This window comes from Prunus dulcis, chromosome 8 (genome assembly GCF_902201215.1).
Source record: "Prunus dulcis chromosome 8, ALMONDv2, whole genome shotgun sequence".
In the NCBI taxonomy this organism is placed as follows: Eukaryota; Viridiplantae; Streptophyta; class Magnoliopsida; order Rosales; family Rosaceae; genus Prunus; species Prunus dulcis.
In genome coordinates, this window is record NC_047657.1 from 14,960,849 (window position 1) to 14,982,557 (window position 21,709).

The following is a 21,709-nucleotide window of genomic DNA, read 5'->3' on the forward strand; positions in this document are numbered from 1 at the left end:
CAAGTGGAGAAATTGCTTTTAACCACTTGAACTACTATCAACTAACTTCAAATTATAATGCTGGTAGTGTTTTTACACCTCCAATAAGTGCAATTTACCCTCACATATGTCACTCAAAAGTTAATAATGTCAACAAAAAATATTTATCAAAAGTAAGTCATCTTCCTCAAACTACATTAACTAGTAAATCAGATGAACTAAATCATGACAATTGAAATTGCAGGGATTTCAATGAAACAACTAGAATCATAATTTGGTCAAATTTTAATTGCTAGGATAATGCACCAACCACTCAAATTAAATCATCCGGAATGCACTTGATAATTTTATTGATTTAAAACTCCAGTTGCAGATTTTTGGCACATTAAAGAATGTGAAACCATCCGATGTTATCCAAGCAAAACAAAACAAAAAATACCACTATAATTTTAAATGCAGTACCAAAACTATATAACATGTCTAGAGGAGTAATCGAGAGACCTATGTGGGCGGCTAGGCGTTTTTTAATAATAAAAAATATTATTTTGTATTATAAATTATAAATTTATACCAAAATTAATATTAAAGAATGCATATATGTGAGTCATATGATATATACTTTGATATAAATCAGAGGATTGAAATAAAAACACAATTAGGTTATGTTTTAGTACGCGGGCCAACATAATTAGGTTATGTTTTAGTAAATGGGCCCAGGCCCATAAGTGAAACACATCGTTTCACTAACCCTATCTTCACCTTTTTCTTGGACGAACCCTATCCTCACTTATCTCTTATCTCTCCGCCTCCATCACCTCCCATCTCTCTCTACCTCCCTTGTCTCTCCTCTTTCTGATGAGTAGAGAAGCAGCCACCCGACCTGCCTGCCCAGGCACCGCCTAATGATTAGGGTGAAATTGCGGTGGTGTCCTCCCGCCTAGCGCCTAGGCGCCACCTAGGTCAATTTTCCGAACACTAGCCGCCTAGATGAACATTCGTTTGACCCCTTCAATCCAAGGCAGAAAAACTTGAATTTGAAGGAGAAATCAATTTTATGGTCATCTCAAAATAATTGGTGAATAAAATGACTAATTATCGTAAGCACCATACAGTAAGATATTTCTGAAATAATCATCATAACATATTAAATATTATTTCAGCATCCTTAGTTCGGCTTAAATGTCCTGTTTGGGCTCTCACCAGAGCTTTCTCTACTGAAGATCCCGAATCCGCCAACCTTATCAATGCCTGCGCCTGGTCTTTGGCTACTATCAGGTCTTGAACTGGGTGAGTTTGAATTTGCTGGGACCCTGTCCGTTACACCATCTCTAGGAGGAGCATTACCTTTTTGATTGCTAAAGATCCCATAACCAGGTCCCGTAGTACGGGGAGCACTAGGACTCGATGGTTCTTGCTTGGGGATATCATTAAGAGGAGGCGTCGAGTTTCTAAATACAGGGGCATTGGTCTGAGCTTGCCTCGGTTCTCTCATTCCAGGGCGCCTATTATCCATTCCTCTTGGTGGAAAAGGATTCCTTGGATCGTTTCTGTACCTATTTTGAGTCCCGTCAGAAGATTCTCGCGGTGGCAGTGGAACTGTGTGTGCTCTGGTAGGTGTGGCTTGCAATAAGCCTGAATCACTAATATCCGACTGCGATGAAGCTTTTTGAGGCACCGTATTTATCCGAATATCACGCTGTGAAGTAGTAGCATTTGCATCATCACTACCCTTCATTTGAACATCAGTGGTAGTTTCTTCTTCAGTCTTCGTTTTCTTTCCAGCCCCCTTTGATGGGCCAAACTTCCTATGCCTGACGATTATAAATGCCTCTTTTCCTTTTCCCCGCGTCGGCTCCCAGTCAACAAGAGCTACATCTTCTATCTGCAAATGGTCGCTACAGTTAAGAGTGGGAGGAAAAAAGGAAGACAAACAGTAATGAATACAAAAGAATGACAAAAGAGTATCTGACGATACCAACACAGTGAGAGGAGCAAACAATGCTTCCAAGTTCTTATCCTCAGCATCCGTGGCAGTACACTGTTTCAGATACGTAGAACACAATTAGGTAAATATTAGTTAATTCTGATTACTTTAATTGAAGGATTTTGTGGATAGATCCATGAAACAGACGTATTTGGAAATACAACACTACTTATCCCATGAATCTACAAGGCGTTTGACAAGCATACATATGAACTAGATGGGCTAATAAACAAAATAGTGAGGAATACAGTACTAGGTTCTAGGATGGCTTATGATCTAGCTTTTGGCATTCCTTTCAGAGGGCAAAATTGATCTCAAAGTTCATATAAACTCTTCCAAAAGTTTGTTGTGTTAAAATAACGTCTAAAGTTTAAGCTAAACAAACCCCATCTGGCATTCATAGTTCACTATCAACAGAATTCGTGAATGAACAAGCTAAGTAATTCTTTATTTTCACAACACAATTTGAGGATAACCTGAATAGAAGCCACTAGCTACCATAGCAAATATGAATTCCATGAAAATATTGCAACATTTATCTCTCCCAATGCCAAAAGCTCACTTGAACTCCTGCACTAAAGAGAGCGGTACATACAGAATCATCATCCAACGCAGAAAGTTCCTAGAAACTAGCCAACCCTCTCCAACCATCTCCCCCTCCCTTGGCCCAAAATACAGATTTGAAAACAAAAGCAACGTTGGCCACAGATAACTGAGCAGTCCTTTCCCTAAAACTATACAAGTGTTTTTCTTTTTAACCGTAAACCTTGAGACTATACAATCATTTGAATCATAGCATTGAGAAATTTATGCAAATTCAGTTTTACATCAATCCTATCTTGACGTTAGGCAGCGCGGACAGATTGCATATGCTGCAGACAAGTCCATAGGGGCAGGCAAAATTTTAAGAAGATTGCAAGTTCAAGTTCTAAAGATTAGAGAAAGTTGAGGTTTGATGCGGAGGTTTCAGGAGATTTAGAATAATAGTGAAGGAGATAACGTGAATGACCATCTTGAGTATTTTTTGGTTGATCAAATGAAGGGTGTGAGATTCTTAATAGAATTGTCTAATAGAAATTTTCTTATGCAAAAGGTAACGGTAGCAATTTGTAGTGTTAGTGCATGCAGTCTAAGAAAAAGACAGTAAGAAACAAAAGAAAGCAGCAGCGAAGACTAGGGAGAAAGAGAGGAGCAAGCTGTGACTATGCCTTTACCAGGGAAACACTAATAATTTCATGACAGCATGTACTAACAATAACAATTATGGATCCATTGATTATTAAAACTATTTAATCGAATGGAATAAGTACCTTCACTCGGTAACCTTTCTCCATAAATCTCTTCACCATATCTGCTTTCATCCTTAGGTCCTTTGCTTCCTGTAATCCGAAGCAGTATGTATGTTGTACATCACCCCAAAATGATTTAAATCATAAAATTACTAGATTGATACTCGAAATATAATCAGCATATTCATCCAGAAATGAAAACGAAAATAGAATGAGAAAACCCAGAAATAGTCCAGCCAGCAAGATGACTAGCATACCCAATACATATTACATATCCCAGGTGCAATGAACACCATGACATATAAAGCATGAAAAAACCATTTACTTAGTTGTTGTTTAAAGTTACCTATAAATACAGAAGATACTATGAAAAATTCTCCAAGCAACCCATACAGTTAGGTTAGTGAGTTGACCAATGACACCCAACATTCCAGATGCTCAACGCTGGAAGGAATTCCCGCACAGGTGGGGAACTATTGCTCTACTATAAATCACCTTTCTTAGATACATACAAAAAATTACACAATTACACACGGAGAAGGAGGGGTGGGAAAGAGATAAACCGAGCGAACAGATTAAAGGGAGATATTCACTAGGTAAAATGAAAATTTGAAATTCTCAGGAAACCCAGAATGGCACCACAAATAAATTCACATAGCAATCCCTTGCAACATGATAATCTGAGTTAGTGAAGAAAACAAAATATTATTTAACCATGTTATCAGTTAGTTCTTTGAGTCCTTGACCAGTTTTCAATTCAGAATCTTTGCGGTTATTGATGAGAATTCCCTTCTTTACAAAATATTTTCAATTTTCCCTTAATCTGAATAATGACATTGGCTTGAAGATGTATAAATGGATGGTGGAATGAAATGAAGAACAGTGCACTAAAGATATAACTTACAGTTTTTGGAGAGAATTTAACTTCCTTAGACTCTGATCGCAAGGTCTTGTCAGACTGCATGGATTAAAAATCTGATTAAAACATTATCAGCACATTCTTTCTTTTTTTTTTCTTTTTTTTTTTTAAAGAACTCTACCAAGACATCACAGGAAGGCTGAGGAAGACTAAAAACAAAAACAGGAGGGGAAAGGAATTGACTACCATGGACCGTATATAGTTTACTTATATTACATCAATAGGTTTTCAATAGGAACAACTTAAAACTACGGTCCTATATTTACATCTATTATATGTGAGGTCTAATGCTCATTTAACTCTACAGAAAGTAAAGATTGGAATTATCATGCCCATGTTATCAATCTGATGCCTGTTTTGTTAGCATCATCATGACCATTATAAGATTAGTGAAGCAAATTGTAAATTATTGAGAATATGGGATATTTTGCTCTCCCCCAAACCCAACTGACTTATAAGCAATAGGGATAAAAATAAGAAAGCAATGCACTTCACCATGTTGATTCACAACACTTTCATCCAAATCTATACCTGGATAAAATGATTTCATTTTATTCTATTAAATTTCCTAACAATTTGTGAACTGAGAATCTGCCATTCAAATCACCTAGTTGACAACCCTACAAACTGCCTAGGTGTAGCTAATGCACCAAGAAATGGCTCAAACCGCATCATATCTCAGTGTTGCATTGTTCAGCCAACTCAACCACTTAGTTTGCATTTTTTGACATGTATTGTTGTGCAGCGTGACCACAGTAAAGACAAATTCATACCTGGTAGTCTAATTTTCTAAAAGCTTTCCATCTTAAAATTGAAGCATTAGTTTATAGTTGAGAGAGAGAGAGAGAGAGAGAGAGAGAGAGAGTCCTCCACCTTGATTCCTTGTAAATGAGTTTCACTAGATTTATCTTTTAATAATTCCTACTGGTGAGGATTTTTCATTTCAACACCAAAGCCACAAGGCACAAATATACACCAAACCTACCTTTATTTTCCGCTCTTTCTCCCTTACTACTCTTTTGTACTTCTCTTTATGGAAATCCATGATTTTAACAACAGGAGGATTACTCGTGCATTGAACCTGTAAAAAATACAGCAAAATTAATTGATGAATCCCATACAAAAAGTAAACTAATTGATAACTCCCATTTAAGTTAACCATTCAGATATTCATCGCAATTACAAGAGTGTGCATCCTGGACTAAAAATACCATAGCAAAAATGAAGGAGAAAGTGACATGAAAAAACCCCCTTGTTTAGTAATATATGAGAAAAGAAAAACAAAATCATTAATATACAGAAAAAGTGGCATGGTTACATGATTAAACAAGTTTACCTCAACTAAATCAAGCTTGAGTTTCCTTGCGCGTTCCAGAGCTTCACTCCTTGAGACAATACAATGCCCTGCATACTTATAATCAGAATGACATCTAATAAATTCCATTACACTCATACGTCACCCCAAAACAGCTCATCATTTCATTGAAACCACCCCATAACATAGTGATTCTTTTATTTCCTTCTCCTTTTGACTTTAGTCATATACCCATGAGCCCACCAAGATGTACCTACCAGAGCATTCCATCTGTTTTACAATGACTTAAAGTCTCAAAACTTGTTATCTCTCTCCCAATAAGTATGCAGCTTCAAACCGCCAATTTACAAGACTAGCTGTGATTAACTGGAATTCTTAGTTTTCTGTCATCAATGGTAAGAAAACTTGTTGATACTCCTTTCCTTCTCTTACTTTCTTTCCTTTTCTTTTTTCATGCCCCCCTATATAATATTAAATACAGACTCACATCTTCAGCGAGACACCACTTGGCCGGAATGCCATTTTTGCTTCCTTCTATCAGTTTCCTTAACATTTAACAGCATTCACATCCAAACTAAAACCTTTTATTTTTACATTGTTACCATCATTTTCTCATACACCTAATATAGTGTTTGCGTGCATCACTTCTTAATATCAATTCCAAAACTTAAACACATGTGATAAAGTGGATAGACATAAACTCATAAACTTCTAATCACTTATAAAAGATAATACCTTCGTCCATCACAAGTCTAACAAACTCAGCTTCAATCTTCTCATTCAATCGTGGAACACTCGCGGCCTTCTCTATCTTCTTTCTACAAAACTAAACATCAACAATACACACCCAAACAGAAACCCAAATTCAATATGCTACTTCAAAAACAGAGGCACTCCAAAAAGTGAAAAACAAGTTCACAATGCCTACAAATTATGTCAATGGCCACCTCAGTTTAATCATGTCTTCATAACTCATTACTATATAGCGCATATAAGCCAAACAACCCACAAAATAAAATCAACCCAAAAAAACATATTCAAACCCTAAACCATTTACATAAAATATTTGATTACCCAGATAATGAAATAGCCATGCCCAAATGATTACCTTGACTGGAGCAGCAAAGAATCTAACTTTACTGCCAAAATCAGTTGGTCCGCGGTGAGAGATCAAATATGGATTTTCTGAAACACATGCTTTCGAATGTGAAACCGTGGGGTTGAGCAGAGCAGCATAAGGAATAGTCTTGGAATGATGGGACAACTGCCTTAGCTTAGACTGGCTGATTCTTCCCCAAAATGCCATCGTTTTTTCTGGTTTCAGATATCAAATTGTGGCATTGAGATCAGAGAGAGAGAGAGAGAGAGAGAGAGAGAGAGAGAGGCAAAAAGGGAACCTAGCCAGCAGGGGAGGGGATTCAAGGTGGGTTCTCGTCTTGGAGAGGAAAAAAAAAAAAAAAAAAACTTCCAAGTCTGGGCTAGATTGGGACCTTGGGCTGAAACGAAGGCTCAATCGTAGAAACTCACTGAATTATGAATGGATAATGGGCCGAGAAAAAGGCCCAAACATCCTTACTGGATCCGTAGCTTCCCTTCCCCTATTGATTTTTTTTTTTCTTGTTTCTTGGGTCAGAAGCCATATTGATCGGTTTCTTCATTTCACACCTCGCCACAAACCCCTCATAATCTTGTTTGTGAATGATAATGTGTGGGAAAGAAACAATATAATGTTAAGATTACTTCTTGGGTTAACAAATTTGCATGTTGCATATCAATTGATTTTAAATTGGTTTATTTAACTTTGATGTCAAGCTCAGTGAGTGAGTAAGGATTAAGTCCCTTATATGTGTGGTTTTTTTTTGGGTCGATACCTTATTTGTGTGGTTAGGAACAAGAAAAGGTGGGGGAATGTCAAATATGGATTTGGATCAAGACCCATAAGTCAACTCTTTTGTGTTCAAGTCCAAATCATATCATGATTTCTATGCAAAATCATAGTTCATGTGTCTCATTAGGTTATATCGAACACTCTGAACCATTTAACTTCTAAACCTTTTACATTTTCCGATCATATTTACATAATAATATAGTTACAAAAGTGCGATCCATTTAACAATGTTTAAAGAAATATATATATAAATGATTTAACATGGTTTACAGTCACTGGCAAACCTATGCTAGGCCAACTATAAGCATCTACCCACACTTCATTTTGTTAAGCTTTCATTCTCAAATTTATACAACTTATTCATCCAAACATAATAATTATTAATAGTATTAGCCCTCACTTTGTCAAATATAGTCCATAGCAAAAAATTAATTTCAGCAATTTAGCTCGCAGTGCACTACGTCTCCATATTAATATTATATGAATAAAATTCTCGGTCCGTCATTGATTACAACTAAAATTGCAAAGTCAAATATATAATTCATAATAACACGTGTTAAGTGATTTGATTTCATTGTATTTAAGTTTGCTTGTCAAACTTGAAACTCGATTGAGCTTTTAACTCTGCCGAGATTATAGTCCAAGTGAATCACTCTCTCAGCATCAGTGCTCACCTACCTGCACAATAGCAAGCAAGCTGAGAAAAGAACAAATATCCTTAATTAATTAGGTGGATCTCCCACCACGACATCCAATAATTTTGAAAATGACTTGTTTATGCTAATTTTTCTACGTTCAACTTATGGCTCTAAACCCTTTTAATAATAATACTTTAATTCGAATATTAATTTCTAACATATTTTCCAAAAGTTTTTTTATTTTTTATTTCTCAAATTTTATATATAATAATATTAAAATATGACACCTTTATTAAAATATATAATAAGATTTTTTATTATGTTTTTATTTTTATTTTTAAAGGAGGTTTCTAATTCAATCCCATATAAGACATGCATGTTCTGGCTCTAGAAGAATTATTGGGAAGCCAAAAGTTAAGTATCTAGACTGCTTTTTTTTTTTTTTTAATCATTTGAATCATAAATTATTATGTAAACCATGTATTAATCCAAGATCATGCCATATAAGACATTTGGAGTGGATCAAAGTTATCAGTGATGGGCCAATTAGAGAGAATAATTAAGAAATACCCAAGTCTATATTTTGTGGCTACTTTTATAATTTCAAACATTGTCCCTTTTCTCTTCCTTCCTTCTAGAGAGAGTGGGAGGAAAAAGGAAAGCAAGAAAAGGGTATGTACATGCACATCCAACAATAATAGTGAATCATAATTGCTATCATAAGCTTTTTCAAGATTTATAATAACTATTAACGTCACAGCATTTAAATTTATCATTTTTGACGATTTAAAAAAAGAAACTTTAATATATTCAAACTCTCAATGTTCCCGAGGAGTTTGTATCTCAAGTGATTAAGAATATTCACCTATATATCTTAGGTCCTAGATTCGATTCACTCTTCCTTCCAGTACCACTTGTCTCTCAACGTTCTTCTGTTCTTATAATTTTGAACTGTTATTTAACAATAATATTTAACGGTATTAAACTGCAATTTGTGGATGTATATTATGATGCCGGTCGTCAAAGTCTAGACAAATAGAAAAGTGTTTATATAGAGAAACAAACCCCAATTATTTATCAATACGATTTGCCTCAGATCTTACCTTTCCTAGTATAGATATTTGAATTGATAATAGGAGGGCTACTCCTCTCAGTCTCAGGGATCAATCTGGTGTTAAGTTAACCTAAATTTAAATCCAAAGAGACAGTGCCGACCCGCACCATCATTACAACACATGATCGTATATCTATTGTTTTAAATTATAATATATGGGATTTTCAGTCTTTGATGAAACATCAAATCCAACATATTTGATAATGACTTCTGTTTTTTCCCTCTGCCCACTTGAAGTTCGAAAATGACTTTGCACCTTGCAATTTTAAGTGCTTAACTAAATGACTGAAGAGTGATTGGTTGATATTGAGTATCAATCTCCTTTACTATAATTCCGATACGCAGATGTTTCGAGCCTAACTCTTTCCAACTAACATAAATGAAAGAGTTCAGAAATTACTTCTTCAAGAATGTATGTAGCACAAATAGTATAAAACTTAAACAAGCTGCTCAGAAAATAGCAGACTATGCCTAAAGAAAAAATAAAGAAAATAAACATAAAAAAAGAGTTGAATTATTTTTCTCAAAATCGCTTTCGAAAACTCAATTCTATGTGTTTCAGTTTGATGGTCTATTCTTTATTGTTACACCCTTTGTCAACCGTATCTGCAGACCCTTAAACATCAATATACGACTGATTTTGAACCAAATGATTTTAAATTTTCCTCCACAGATACTACCATCCAGACAATATCAATAATGATCCTATATAAGATTCTTTGTTGACCTTGAACATCAATTTTTAAGCACAAAATCAAACCCAAAAAAATAAAAAACTTTGATTTCCAAATTTAAAATTCTATTACTTTCTTTCTAATTCATCGCATTTTTTATGCGCATATATATAATTCATTATGCATGTAAGTTGACCATTGTAATAATTTTTTTTTTTCCAATGTAAAAGAATTAATTCCCTAAAATTAAGGCAATGTGGATGTCACAGCATACATCATCCATGGTTTAATTTACTTGGAGGACACATCACGCATCATGCAAAGAAAGAGTGATGGCTTCTTCTTTTTTCACATGTTGTGAGCTCAAAACTAAGCTTTCACTGGTATAGGGCAGTTGGGGGAGAGTTTGGAGAGAAAAAAGAGTTTATACATTCCAAGTCAGTGGTCAAAATGATGTATACAGAAGAGAATCAAGTTCATCAAAATCCAATCAGATTGGCCCAGAGATTGTAGATAGGGAGGGTAGGGTCTACGGTCAAAAAAGAAGAAAAATATGAGTTTGGTCAATTGGGTCCTGCTAACTATATTGAAAATGGATGTGGGATCAAATTCAATTCTCACCCACATTGAAACAATCAAAAAAGTCCAAAAGGGCTCCAATTCATCTGCTCCAATTGAATAGCAGAGACCCTAGTGTGAGTTATTCAGGGTTGGCTTTAGGGTTGTTTTATACGAGTGATCTTGGAGAGGGAGTAATCAAACCTAAGACCTCGAATGTAGGGATAAATGTTTTCAACCACTTCAGCTACAAGCTCTTCCCATCTCATGCTTTTTCTTAATTGCATAAGTAGGCATAATCTGATAATTAATCCTTGTTCAATGAACCAGCAAGCAAGAATAATAATACATATACATAACTTTTTTTTTTTATTTAAAAAAAAAAAAACCAAACTATAGATGGTCCACTCCATTAATGCTGCAGAACCTAGTCTCTCTCAGATTCATTGTTTCCATTTGGGACATGACAGTCTATATAGATTTGAGTCCAGGACTCGGAAGAACATTATCCATATTGCTGATATCTGGTGGTTGGGATATTGGACAAGGCATAGCAAGACTTCATAGCTGATAGATAGGTCATTACATTTTTGCTGTCATTGAATTTGATTTCTTTGATTGATCAACAGCCTTATGAACCCAATTTACTATTTGTGATCAAAAGCCTTATCAAAAGTCAGATTTGGCATAACTACATGTTTGCTTAAAAAAATATATCTTGATTTACCCATCAACTTGGAATTGATACATTTATGACAAAACCAGATGGGTTTGATTGTTGTACTTTCTTTTCATAGAGGTATGGAGATCCAAAGTAGGACCATGTTTTTGAAGGGATTCTCAAATTATTTGCAAGCAATCAGTTGGTTTTAGTGTGAAGGGTTGCAATACAAAGAGAGGGTAGGATGTCCTATTCTTCTTCACATGGCACAACAACTTGAAGCTTCCAGATTGTCAATTTTCTCTGTAGGTTGTACGGCTCTGTCCCTTCTCCATCCATCACCTCTGTATATTTTGTTCAACTGGTATATACAATACAAGGCCCTGGATCTTTGGGATTGATTGAACCAAATTTAATGAGGGTTTTCAAGCCATTCTTTTCTAATCATAGAGATTGGCCTGTCCTCCTCTTTTTTTCTGACACATTGAATTTTTAAGTGTTTGGTAAAGGGACATATCTCTCTTTGCTTTTTATCTAACTTTATCTGTTAGTGTTTCATTGCATGCATGCCTATCTCAATATATATATATATATATATATATATATATATATAAGAAGGTTTATCAGAATGCAGGGATTTGAATAATTGTGCAGCATACACATTCTGGGGAAGGCTTCTTCCAGGATCAAACTAATTGGTCTTGCGTTGAGATAAAGAGAAAGAGACAAATCAGCACAGTGCAGTAATAGATTCTAGTCAATGGTGCAGGCCTAATATGCATGTTTTGCTATTCCCGATTAACAATGTTATGACATACTTGATGACACATCCACGTGGCGTAGTATTATTGGCCGGGAATAAAAAAACAGTATTATGTCCATTGCAACTAAGTTTTTCTTTCAAAAATGGGAAATCTGGATTTTTTTTCTAATAGGAAAAAGGGAAATATGAACCTCAACAGATTACAGGGTTATCTGCATCCATTCATGTCATATTCTAAGTAAAAACCATACTGCTACATCTCTCATATTTTGGTTTGAAATGGAAATCTGGATCTCAAACAAAAACACTGAATATGGCAATATGGTTTTCTAGAATGAGTGTATGATAAGAAATCATCTACAAGACTGTAAAATTTGATGGGTTGTTAACTACTGGGTTTTTAACCTAATATGCAGTGTAAAAAAAAAGATTTACTGAGCTAAATAATGTTATTGGATTCTTTCTATCATCTTATTTCTGTTCCTGTCTGCAGAAGGCAGCAGAGGCCTATACAGGAGGAACTGAGAAAGTCTTCTGTGTCTTTAGCACAGGCAGGAGATCATGTGTCTTTATCAGCCATTCTATTTTACCACTGTGAAAACCCATTGATTGCCATTTTACCCTACCTCTCTAGTCATGAAAACTTGCTATTGACCATGAAAGAGCAATGTGGTGAAATTTTAACCAGAAGCCGAGTTTGACTAATTATGACCATATGAGCCAAATTCAGATTATATGAAATTTGAGATAGACATTTAAAAGGTGCCCCCACAATGAATAAATCTGCCACATCTGTAGTCTTTAGTGCAAAACTCCTGTGGATATAGTTTATTTATTCATATGCCAAACTTGTCAAACAGTTGCTAATTATGATGGTGGAAGAAATAGTTTAATGAAAGTTAGGTCTTGTGGCAAATCGTTTTTGAGTAGCATATGCAGGCTGCTGCATGAAACTAGTGCCTAATTTGTATCCCCTTTTAACAAGTAATGGTTGGTCCTCCTTAAAAACGTGTAGATTAATATATAAAGGCAGGCAGTTTTGTGGGAAAAAAAAAGCATATTGGGAAGAAGCATATCTTATATGGTAAAAAGGAACAAGATCTTGTTAATTAGTGGAAAAGTGAGCAGTTCAAACTACTTAAAGTGGCCAATTGATTAACTGGTTGTTAAGTTTGGATTAAAGGTATTTCGGTCCTTAACTAGTTACTTAAAGTGATATATTTACTTTATGCGAAATGAGAACTGCTAACGGCGTAATCGCTCAACCCATCAACTGAGAGTTACCCAACGACACACCATGAGCAACACATTTCCTAATCTTATTTACCCACCAGGACAAAACAAAGGCACAAATGAAATTATGGTGCCAGGACACAATGAAGATGTACAGATGGACCAACATTGAGTAGAATGTGACAAGTCATGTGGATGTCCATGGATAGAAAAAAACAAGTTCTAAAAAGAAAATAAAGGGCACTGTTTTTCTGGTTACTGTAACTTTCTGCTATGGAGAGCCAAAATGACCTCTGCAAATGGACCCAGTAGTTCTGGAAACCAAACATTATTTAGTTGGTGGATCATGCCATCTTATCCAATTACCTGAAAATGACAAACCCTTATTTTATCACCTAGTGCTATGTGCGTACGTTAGCAAGCACTCAGTTTTCATTTTCCCTTTTCCCTTTTCCTTTCTCAAAAACCTTTTCCTTCACTATAATCAAAACTGTAGCAATCCTTTGTATATTAACGTTGTTATATCAAACAAAGGCTAATGTTATCTTGCCAAATTTACGTTGCTAGATAGATTGATTATGTAGTCGCAATGTGAATTTGAACTATACAATCAAGTAACAACTTAAGTATTTTTGTTACGAGACAGTCTGGTAAGAAAATATTTCTCATGAAACAAGAGAATAAAAACAAATCTTTTCCAAACAAGAGCTTCATTAAGAACAGAAGGAGATCAAAAGGAAAAGCAAGAGGATTTAAAAGTCCACTTGGGGAAGAGTATTTGTACACGTGTGTGTGAAGAGAGGAGGGGGGTTGTGTATGCTAGAATTCCTACCCTGAAGAAATAGCTTCTATGTGAAGCATGTGGTAGGCTCGAGCAAGGTAGGGTCCAAAAATAGATGGCTATGAACACAAAAGGATGAAGTGGATTTCACCTCAGCAGAAAATCCAATATGTGTAGGACACTGTCCGATATGTGCAGGACAATGCCCTAAGAATTAGGCTTTGCAATAACTACATCCACACAAATGTTACATAAAGCCTAATCTTGATATCATGATTCATGACTGCAAAAAATTCACAAATAACTCTGCACATGCACTTACCTCTTTACAAATGCGTGTTTGATTGTCAATCATTGATGTTATAAAGTAATTTTTATAATGTTATCTTCTTAAAAATGTGTGATAGACTGTTAGTCGAAGTAGTTTTCATAATATTTTTACAGCTAACGAATCTGTCACGCACACACAGCTCGACCTCCCAACCACCTCACTTGAGAAAACGAATGGTGTTTAAACCAAAATACACATGAATTTAAAGGAGACTTACAAATATGACGGTAAGATGTACAAAAATAATGGGCAGAGGTTGTTTTGTGCAATTTGCATTATTAGTGGGAAGCTCCAAAATTGTTCTGAAAGAATGATCACCCAAAAGATGCATAGTAAAACACCTCTGAATTTAGATACCTCTGTCTGACATTTGGAATTCTTGGCACCCTATTGGTCCTCTTCCCCGCACCTCTTCAAGTCACGCATGTAGGGGATAAAAACTTGTTGTGGGTTGGACTTCAAAACTCTAAAGGCGTGAACAACCAGAAATAGCGGACTCCGTCACTCCGCCCGGCAGTAACCTGGAAGCACAGTCACCTTAAGCGGTACAACAATTCTGTGCTACAATTCTATTGTTTTCTAAAAAGAAAAAGGGTAGGGAGTATGGTTTTTTGTTGAACAAATACAAATCTTATTAATTCGGCTTCCTCCAACTTAGTAGAGATTGATGATTAAAAGATCAAACGATCAATTTGCACATCCTTTTCGAAAAGTTCATAAACTAATGATTTAAACTTCACCTATTTTAGACTGTCTTTTTATATAGATTTGTAATAGAAAGGGCTTAGTTTAGGGGATGGGAGCAGTAAAGTCAGGGAAGGCCAAGAGCAATGTTATTTTGTTAAATAGTTTTACAGTAACTCTATATTCATAAATAGTGTCACAAAAAAATATTTTCTATAAACTTAAATTCCTTTTTGGCAAATTTCTCAAATGAAATCAAGTTTTACCACCACCAATTATTCCATGTCACATAAAAATCCCCACCTTTTCCACGTGTTGCCACATGCGCTGCAGTTCATGGAATGCCCATAATATCTTCCTACACATTATCATTGTCCAAAATATTAACTTTCATTGACTCTCTTCCTTTCTCTTCTCTCTCTTTCTCTCTCTGTAGCATATAGTGGTGTGGAGCCCATAGCTGGACCTTTGCTTTGCTGACTTCAAGCTCTCCATTGTTGGTCTTTTATGGGGCTTGTCTGCTGAGCAAAAGAGAGAGAAAGAGAGAGTTTTAATTTTAATTCTTTCAATTGGCCCAATCTTCTCTTTCACAAAGACTCTTCCTTTTGAATACTCCCATTCACTTCTGTCTGCTTTTTCAACAATCTCATCATCTTCCACAGCACTAGTTGATATATATAAAAACAAAACTTGCTCCTTGTTTTGATTTCATGGATCCACAGATCTAATGAATCCGTACCCACATGAGCTTCTCTTCTTTCCAAGATCTTCAACTTCAACTGCAGCACACAGGCGGTTTCAACCAGCTGAGGCAGTCAAATTAGGAATTGGGTAAGTTCCCCTTTCTTCTTGGTGCCGATATTTGAGAAAGAAAAATGCTTTTTTGTGATTATTGGGGTTTTGGAATCTGTGCAACAGAAAGTTCATTTTTAGCAATGTGAATGGGTAGACCTTCTGGATTTCCAAATGGCTGACCAAACTCTTTTGTTGAACAATAAAAAAATGTGGCTTTGACCACTCTTTTTTTTCAAACCTCAAGTTTCTGTTGAATTTTTTTTATTTACCAGCGGCTTATGTGGTCATGGGTATTTTGTTTTAAATGGATACAAAGATGGGTTTTGGGACTATGGGTCCTAATTACTTCTGTATTTTGTGCAATTCCCAACTGAAATTAACTGTAAAGGCAGCTTCTTAATGTAATTCCTTTGATCTGTTGGGTTCTGATTGTGCAGCTTCTATAAAATGAAAGACAGAGATATTTAGTTGTGCAGTTATTAACCTTGTTGTATTTCTGCTGTTGATGTCTGTTGTAGTGTATAATAGTTGAGCTGAGAAATAGAGGACAATACTATACTAGACTCAATTGAGATTTCGGGGTGAGGGAGTTGTTTTAAAGTCGTTCTTACATGTGGAGATTTTGGAGGGTTGTTTGGATGAGATGAGGGATGTTATCAGAGTTGATGAACTTCTTGAGGTCCTGTTTTCGGCCGAGGTCGAATCGATATGTTCATACCGGTGCAGATTCGGGGGGTCGCCAAGACGGGCTGCTGTGGTACAAAGACACAGGCCAGCACATAAATGGTGATTTTTCAATGGCTGTAGTTCAGGCCAATAATTTACTTGAGGATCAGAGTCAGCTTGAGTCGGGCAGTTTGAGCACGCAGGAATCTGGCCCCTATGGTACTTTTATTGGTGTTTATGACGGGCATGGTGGACCAGAGACATCACGCTATATCAATGAACACCTCTTTCAGCATCTGAAGAGTAAGTGGATTTAGACTTTTTGATGGAATTCTGGACATTTTAGATTCCTTCAGCAAGCTTTTTTGGCTATATGGCTTTTGGTTTGAAATTATGTTTGGCGTTTATATTGGTCAGGGATTTGAAGGGCAAAAATTTACAATAGAGGGCATGGTTTAAAAAATGATCAGTTAGGATGTGGAACCTTGCAGAGTTGATAATTTTTATTTTTTTATTTTTTGGTTTTAAAAAATGATGTCTCGGTCAAATTAAGTTGAGTATGTGCCGTAAAGGCAGGTTCAAGTCCAAGGGTTTTGCATTGAATCCACAGCTAAAGGTGTAGCGTATGGAATGTAAATTTTACAATTCAGTTGGTGCATATGGGCTTAGATTTATAGACAAACTCCCTGTTGTAAAATTTTAATTTCCTTGATGTGCAGGATTTAGTTCGGAGCAGCAGTCCATGTCTGTGGATGTAATACGAAAAGCATTTCAAGCAACAGAAGAGGGTTTTCTTTCCGTAGTTACCAGGCAGTGGCCTATGAAACCGCAGATTGCAGCAGTAGGGTCATGCTGCCTTGTTGGTGTTATTTGTGGTGGAACTCTTTATATCGCTAACCTTGGTGATTCCCGTGCTGTTTTGGGGAGAGTTGTGAAGGCAACAGGGGAAGTGCTCTCTATTCAGTTGTCACAAGAGCACAATGCATGTATAGAATCTGTGAGACAGGAGCTGCAGTCTTTGCACCCTGATGATCCACATATTGTAGTTTTGAAGCATAATGTATGGCGTGTAAAGGGCCTAATACAGGTAACTCTTTTACAGTATCAGGATTGGTTATTGATATTAGTACTTTGCAGCTATACCACTCAAATAACTCCTCTACTTTCTTTGCACCAAGACCAAGTATTTGTAAATACTTATGTTCTGAGGTAATCTAATAGTACTATGGTGCATGCTGAAAAGTTCCTAATACTAGTGCTTCAGTTTAACTATACTTCCCTACCCCCCTTCCTCCAAGAGTATGTTGGCCTCATTTACGTTTTCAGGATGACTTTTCAGGACAACATTTGTGCTGCATTTGTTTGCTATTTTATGATTTTATATGGGATTAAAAGCAGGATCAAGTTTTCTTCTGATGCTCTTTCCAAATTTGTCTTCCTTGCTTTCTTTGCTGAGCAAGAATGCGAAAATTCTCAAACTAGATCTTGTACTTCCTAAAGCTATATAAATCTACCATACTTTGAATAATCTGAAAATTTTACTCATCTAGATTGTTTCTGGCTGTGCGGGAAAGAATAATGAAGTTCAAACATTTATGTATTATGTATAGTGAAAATATTGTATAGTTGTTATGGTTTCACATCTTTATTACCAGTGATAGCTCTGGTAGATCATTACTCAAATCTCGATGAATATCAGTCCATGGAAGATATAATAGAAGGTGTGCGATCACTCATAGGCGACACCTTATCATTAATGAATATAAACTCATTGATGGTACATCTTACGATGCTACACAAATGTTTCGTTTACTTTTAGTCTTGCAATTTTACGCATTATATGGTTTGACTTGATACATTTTATCATTTTTGTGCTGACTCTGATTTTAGGAATCTTACATCTTGCAGATTTCTAGATCTATTGGCGATGTGTATTTAAAAAAGGCTGAATTTAACAGGGAGCCCTTGTATTCCAAGTTTCGTCTTCGGGACCCTATCAAAAGACCGATACTGAGCGCTGATCCTGCAATTTCAGCGATCCAATTGCAGCCGCATGATCAATTTATCATCTTTGCATCCGATGGGCTCTGGGAACACCTCAGCAATCAGGAAGCAGTGGACATAGTTCAAAATCATCCACGAAGTGTAAGATTTATTTCTCAATATTATACTTGTACTCTAACAATAAAGGGATTATATTCATTAAAATAGATTAACTATTTGTATATCTGAAAGTAGAATCAGGAAGCAATTGATGAGTTAAAACTACGGCTAGTGTATGTATGACTCATATCTCCATATTTTATTTTGCTAATGAGAGAAAATATTGGGGAAGAAAATAACTTTTTGACTGCACAAACTTACCTGGTATCTCTAAGTTGATCTCCCATGCTAGAACTTTGATTCACAGAAAATTATGTACATTATTTTAAGATCAAAGGATTGCCTTGTCATCATGATTTCTGCGTATATCACCACCAGGAGGAGCCTTTGTATGACATGATATAGTTATGATCTGTATCAGCATGAACTGAGGATTTTCTGCAAGTTATAAAAAAATTATGATCTTTTGGTACATTGAATTGAATGTATGCTTGTATGTATTAGAAAATTTGCCCACGTGTCTTGAGTGTAGAATCCATCTATTAGAGTGGAGCCAGTTCTGTAAATAATGCCTCCTCAGCGGATTATATGGAGAAATTATGTCATCTTGTGAGATACTTGAAATGATCCTCCTATGAAGTCATTGCTTTAATTTTAGATCCCGTTGTAAGCCCATGTCTTTGTAGGATTAGTTTCGAATTCCTTTTAGATATCATGCAGCTGGCAGTGCATTTTGATACAGGGGATCATTCAACCTTGTCCCAACTGGGTTCTAAAAACCCAAAATTTCTTACTTTTCTAATTAGGCCAAGTAAATTTAGCTGGATTGGCTCTTGTGCTGCTAGACATAGCTATCATTCTATTATGTGCACGGTCCATCTAAAACCAATCATTTTCCCTTGTGTCTCCTGTGTTTGATGAATCACCAGCCTAAAATTATTTGCTGTTTCATAACTTCGGGTTTGGGGAAAGAAATACGAATCCGCCTCTATTCTATACTAACAATCTGTTTTATGGATGTTTTATTGAACAATGCTTTTTTATGATACGTTTCACCCAAGTCATTCGTCTATGGAAGAGAATTTAACTTTTATTTGCTAACCTCATGCAGGGAAGTGCAAAGAGGCTGGTGAAAACTGCCCTGCAAGAAGCAGCAAAAAAGAGAGAAATGAGGTATTCAGACCTGAAGAAGATTGACCGTGGGGTTCGCCGCCATTTCCATGATGACATAACTGTGATCGTTGTGTTTCTTGACTCAAACCTTGTGAGCAAGGCTACTTCGGGCAAGTGCCCAAATATATCAGTGAGAGGGGGTGGAATCAACCTGCCTCCTAATTCTCTGGCTCCTTATGCTACAGCGACGGAAGCTGGCAATACCTGATCAAACGGTATCTCATGTGTGTTTTTCTGTTGTACCATTATCTTGTGTTAATACTAGGGGTAGCTTCCAAGACAGATTACAAGGAGCGGGCCTTCAATTCTTTAATGTACACTGTAACTTTAACTGGAATCTAATACTTGCATTTAGCTTCTGTGCCAACAACAAAAAGAACTGGAGAAGAGAACTTCAAGGTGACAGTAATCATAGCTATATTTCCTTGACCCTGTTCTTATCCTTTTCTTGTTTTGCTTTTTATTTCTTTTGGAATTTCAGATCTGTAAATTGTATGACATGGCAAATTAAGTTTTTGCTTCCATTTTCTTTGCTTGTTTGTTCTCTTATTTATTTATTTCATATTTGCCCTTCACTATAATGCAACAGATATTGCAATGATACATGACAGAAAATTGCCCACTATCATGCATTGCCATGTATTTTAACTATCTTACATGATAGTGCGTGGTTGGCTGGGATATCGCCACAGGAACGATCTCGTTGCATGAAAGTCCTCGTGTTTGAGATTAAGATGAAGAAAGTGTCAAAGTATGACGACATATTATTGCATGTTTTCCAGAGTTAATAATCAGCTGTTCCAGAAAGCATTTTTGCTTCTCTTGCTGCCTAATCGGAAATATAGCACATTATGTTATGAGGATATGAATGAATGCTTTTGAAACATGAAGCATCTGTGGCTGCCATGTACCTGAGCTTTGATGCATTGTACATAAAACTCTGATAAAATCTGCAATCCCGGAGTTTCTGCTTTTAATTATGGGCTTTTTATAGCTGTAGCTGCTATACAATTTATACAGCTATTGTGCAATACATCTAAGTTCTCAGGTCCTGCAAGAATTTCAAAATGAATATGGAAAAAAGGGAAGTAGGGAGTTACGAGGTGAGAGAAAGGCTCTTTTACTCTCACTTGTCAGACTCATACCAGGGCATATTCTCCCACCAACTCACATACAAAAAAAACCCTTATTTTGTGTCACCTAATTGCCATTTTTTAATCTAACCCTAGACAACCAAGGCACACCCTTCAATGCCACTACTATATACCCTTCAGGATTTGAGCTAGATAACAACTGCAAAACACTATCCATCTCAGAAATTGTGCAAGGCCCATGGTCGCAATCCCTCCATTAATAAGTCAAAACATTTCTTACCCGAAAAAACTCAAAATAGTTTGATCTGTTTTCTACTTTGATCTTTGTTATTATTTTGGTTATTTTCACTGTGTAGTTTTGTTTATAAATGAATCAAGCCCTACAAATGTAACAAATTTGAAGACAGAAATACCGTGACGTGTAGTAGTTGTATATTGTCACATCGAATTTCTTCGTGTAGTTTACGATTGAAGTTTGATTAGAAGTCAAACTATAATTATATGATTAAGATTGTCAAAACTAAAATGATGGAAACTAAAATGAAAATTGAGTTAAATTAAGGGCACAAAAAGAAGTAGATAAGAAGCTTCCTCATGCTAACCTCACTTCCTCCACTCGCAAAATGTCAAAGGCAAGTATTGTTACTTAAATAATAGTAGCAGAAAATTGCTGATGCTTGGTACATATAATCTGATTAGGTTTTGGGCCAGATTTGACTAATGGGAAGACACTGTGTGTGATTCTGTGAATAGCATGTGGCAAGTCTCTGATTATTTGGTTGGAAATAAAATAGTTAAAAGGTTTTACCTGCTCAAAGACCAGGGCAAACTTTGATGCACTCCCTGGATCCTCGGCTGTCATTCTCACATGCCTCTCCAATTCTTTTTATAATACTATGCAGTCAAATGTTATGATGAAACTATTATCCTTGTTTGGATGAAAAAAAATAATTCGAAATTTAGTTAAATGTTAGGAATTTAAGAGGAAAAATTGCAATTCACTTATTTGGCAACTTAAGCTTGGAATTTATTAATGACGCCTAGAAAAAATTGTGGAAATTGGAGCA

General features: G+C 35.9%; 2 protein-coding genes across 2 annotated transcripts; one reads left to right on the forward strand and one right to left on the reverse strand.

The window, feature by feature from the left end:
* Window positions 1-1,029: 1,029 nt before the first annotated feature.
* On the reverse strand, window positions 1,030-6,872 carry LOC117637828 (translation initiation factor IF3-1, mitochondrial-like). The gene is made up of 8 exons (XM_034372861.1): window positions 6,595-6,872; window positions 6,222-6,312; window positions 5,508-5,575; window positions 5,157-5,252; window positions 4,157-4,210; window positions 3,274-3,342; window positions 1,955-2,017; window positions 1,030-1,861 (listed from the first exon to the last, which is right to left on the reverse strand). Exons 1-8 carry the CDS (start codon window positions 6,790-6,792, stop codon window positions 1,145-1,147), a joined length of 1,356 nt encoding a protein of 451 aa, XP_034228752.1. The 5' UTR covers window positions 6,793-6,872; the 3' UTR covers window positions 1,030-1,144.
* Window positions 6,873-15,173: 8,301 nt separating this feature from the next.
* LOC117636524 (probable protein phosphatase 2C 60) lies at window positions 15,174-20,083 on the forward strand. The gene is made up of 5 exons (XM_034371064.1): window positions 15,174-15,642; window positions 16,125-16,575; window positions 16,992-17,359; window positions 18,181-18,417; window positions 19,487-20,083. Exons 2-5 carry the CDS (start codon window positions 16,257-16,259, stop codon window positions 19,754-19,756), a joined length of 1,194 nt encoding a protein of 397 aa, XP_034226955.1. The 5' UTR covers window positions 15,174-15,642; window positions 16,125-16,256; the 3' UTR covers window positions 19,757-20,083.
* The last annotated feature ends 1,626 nt before the right edge of the window (window positions 20,084-21,709 follow it).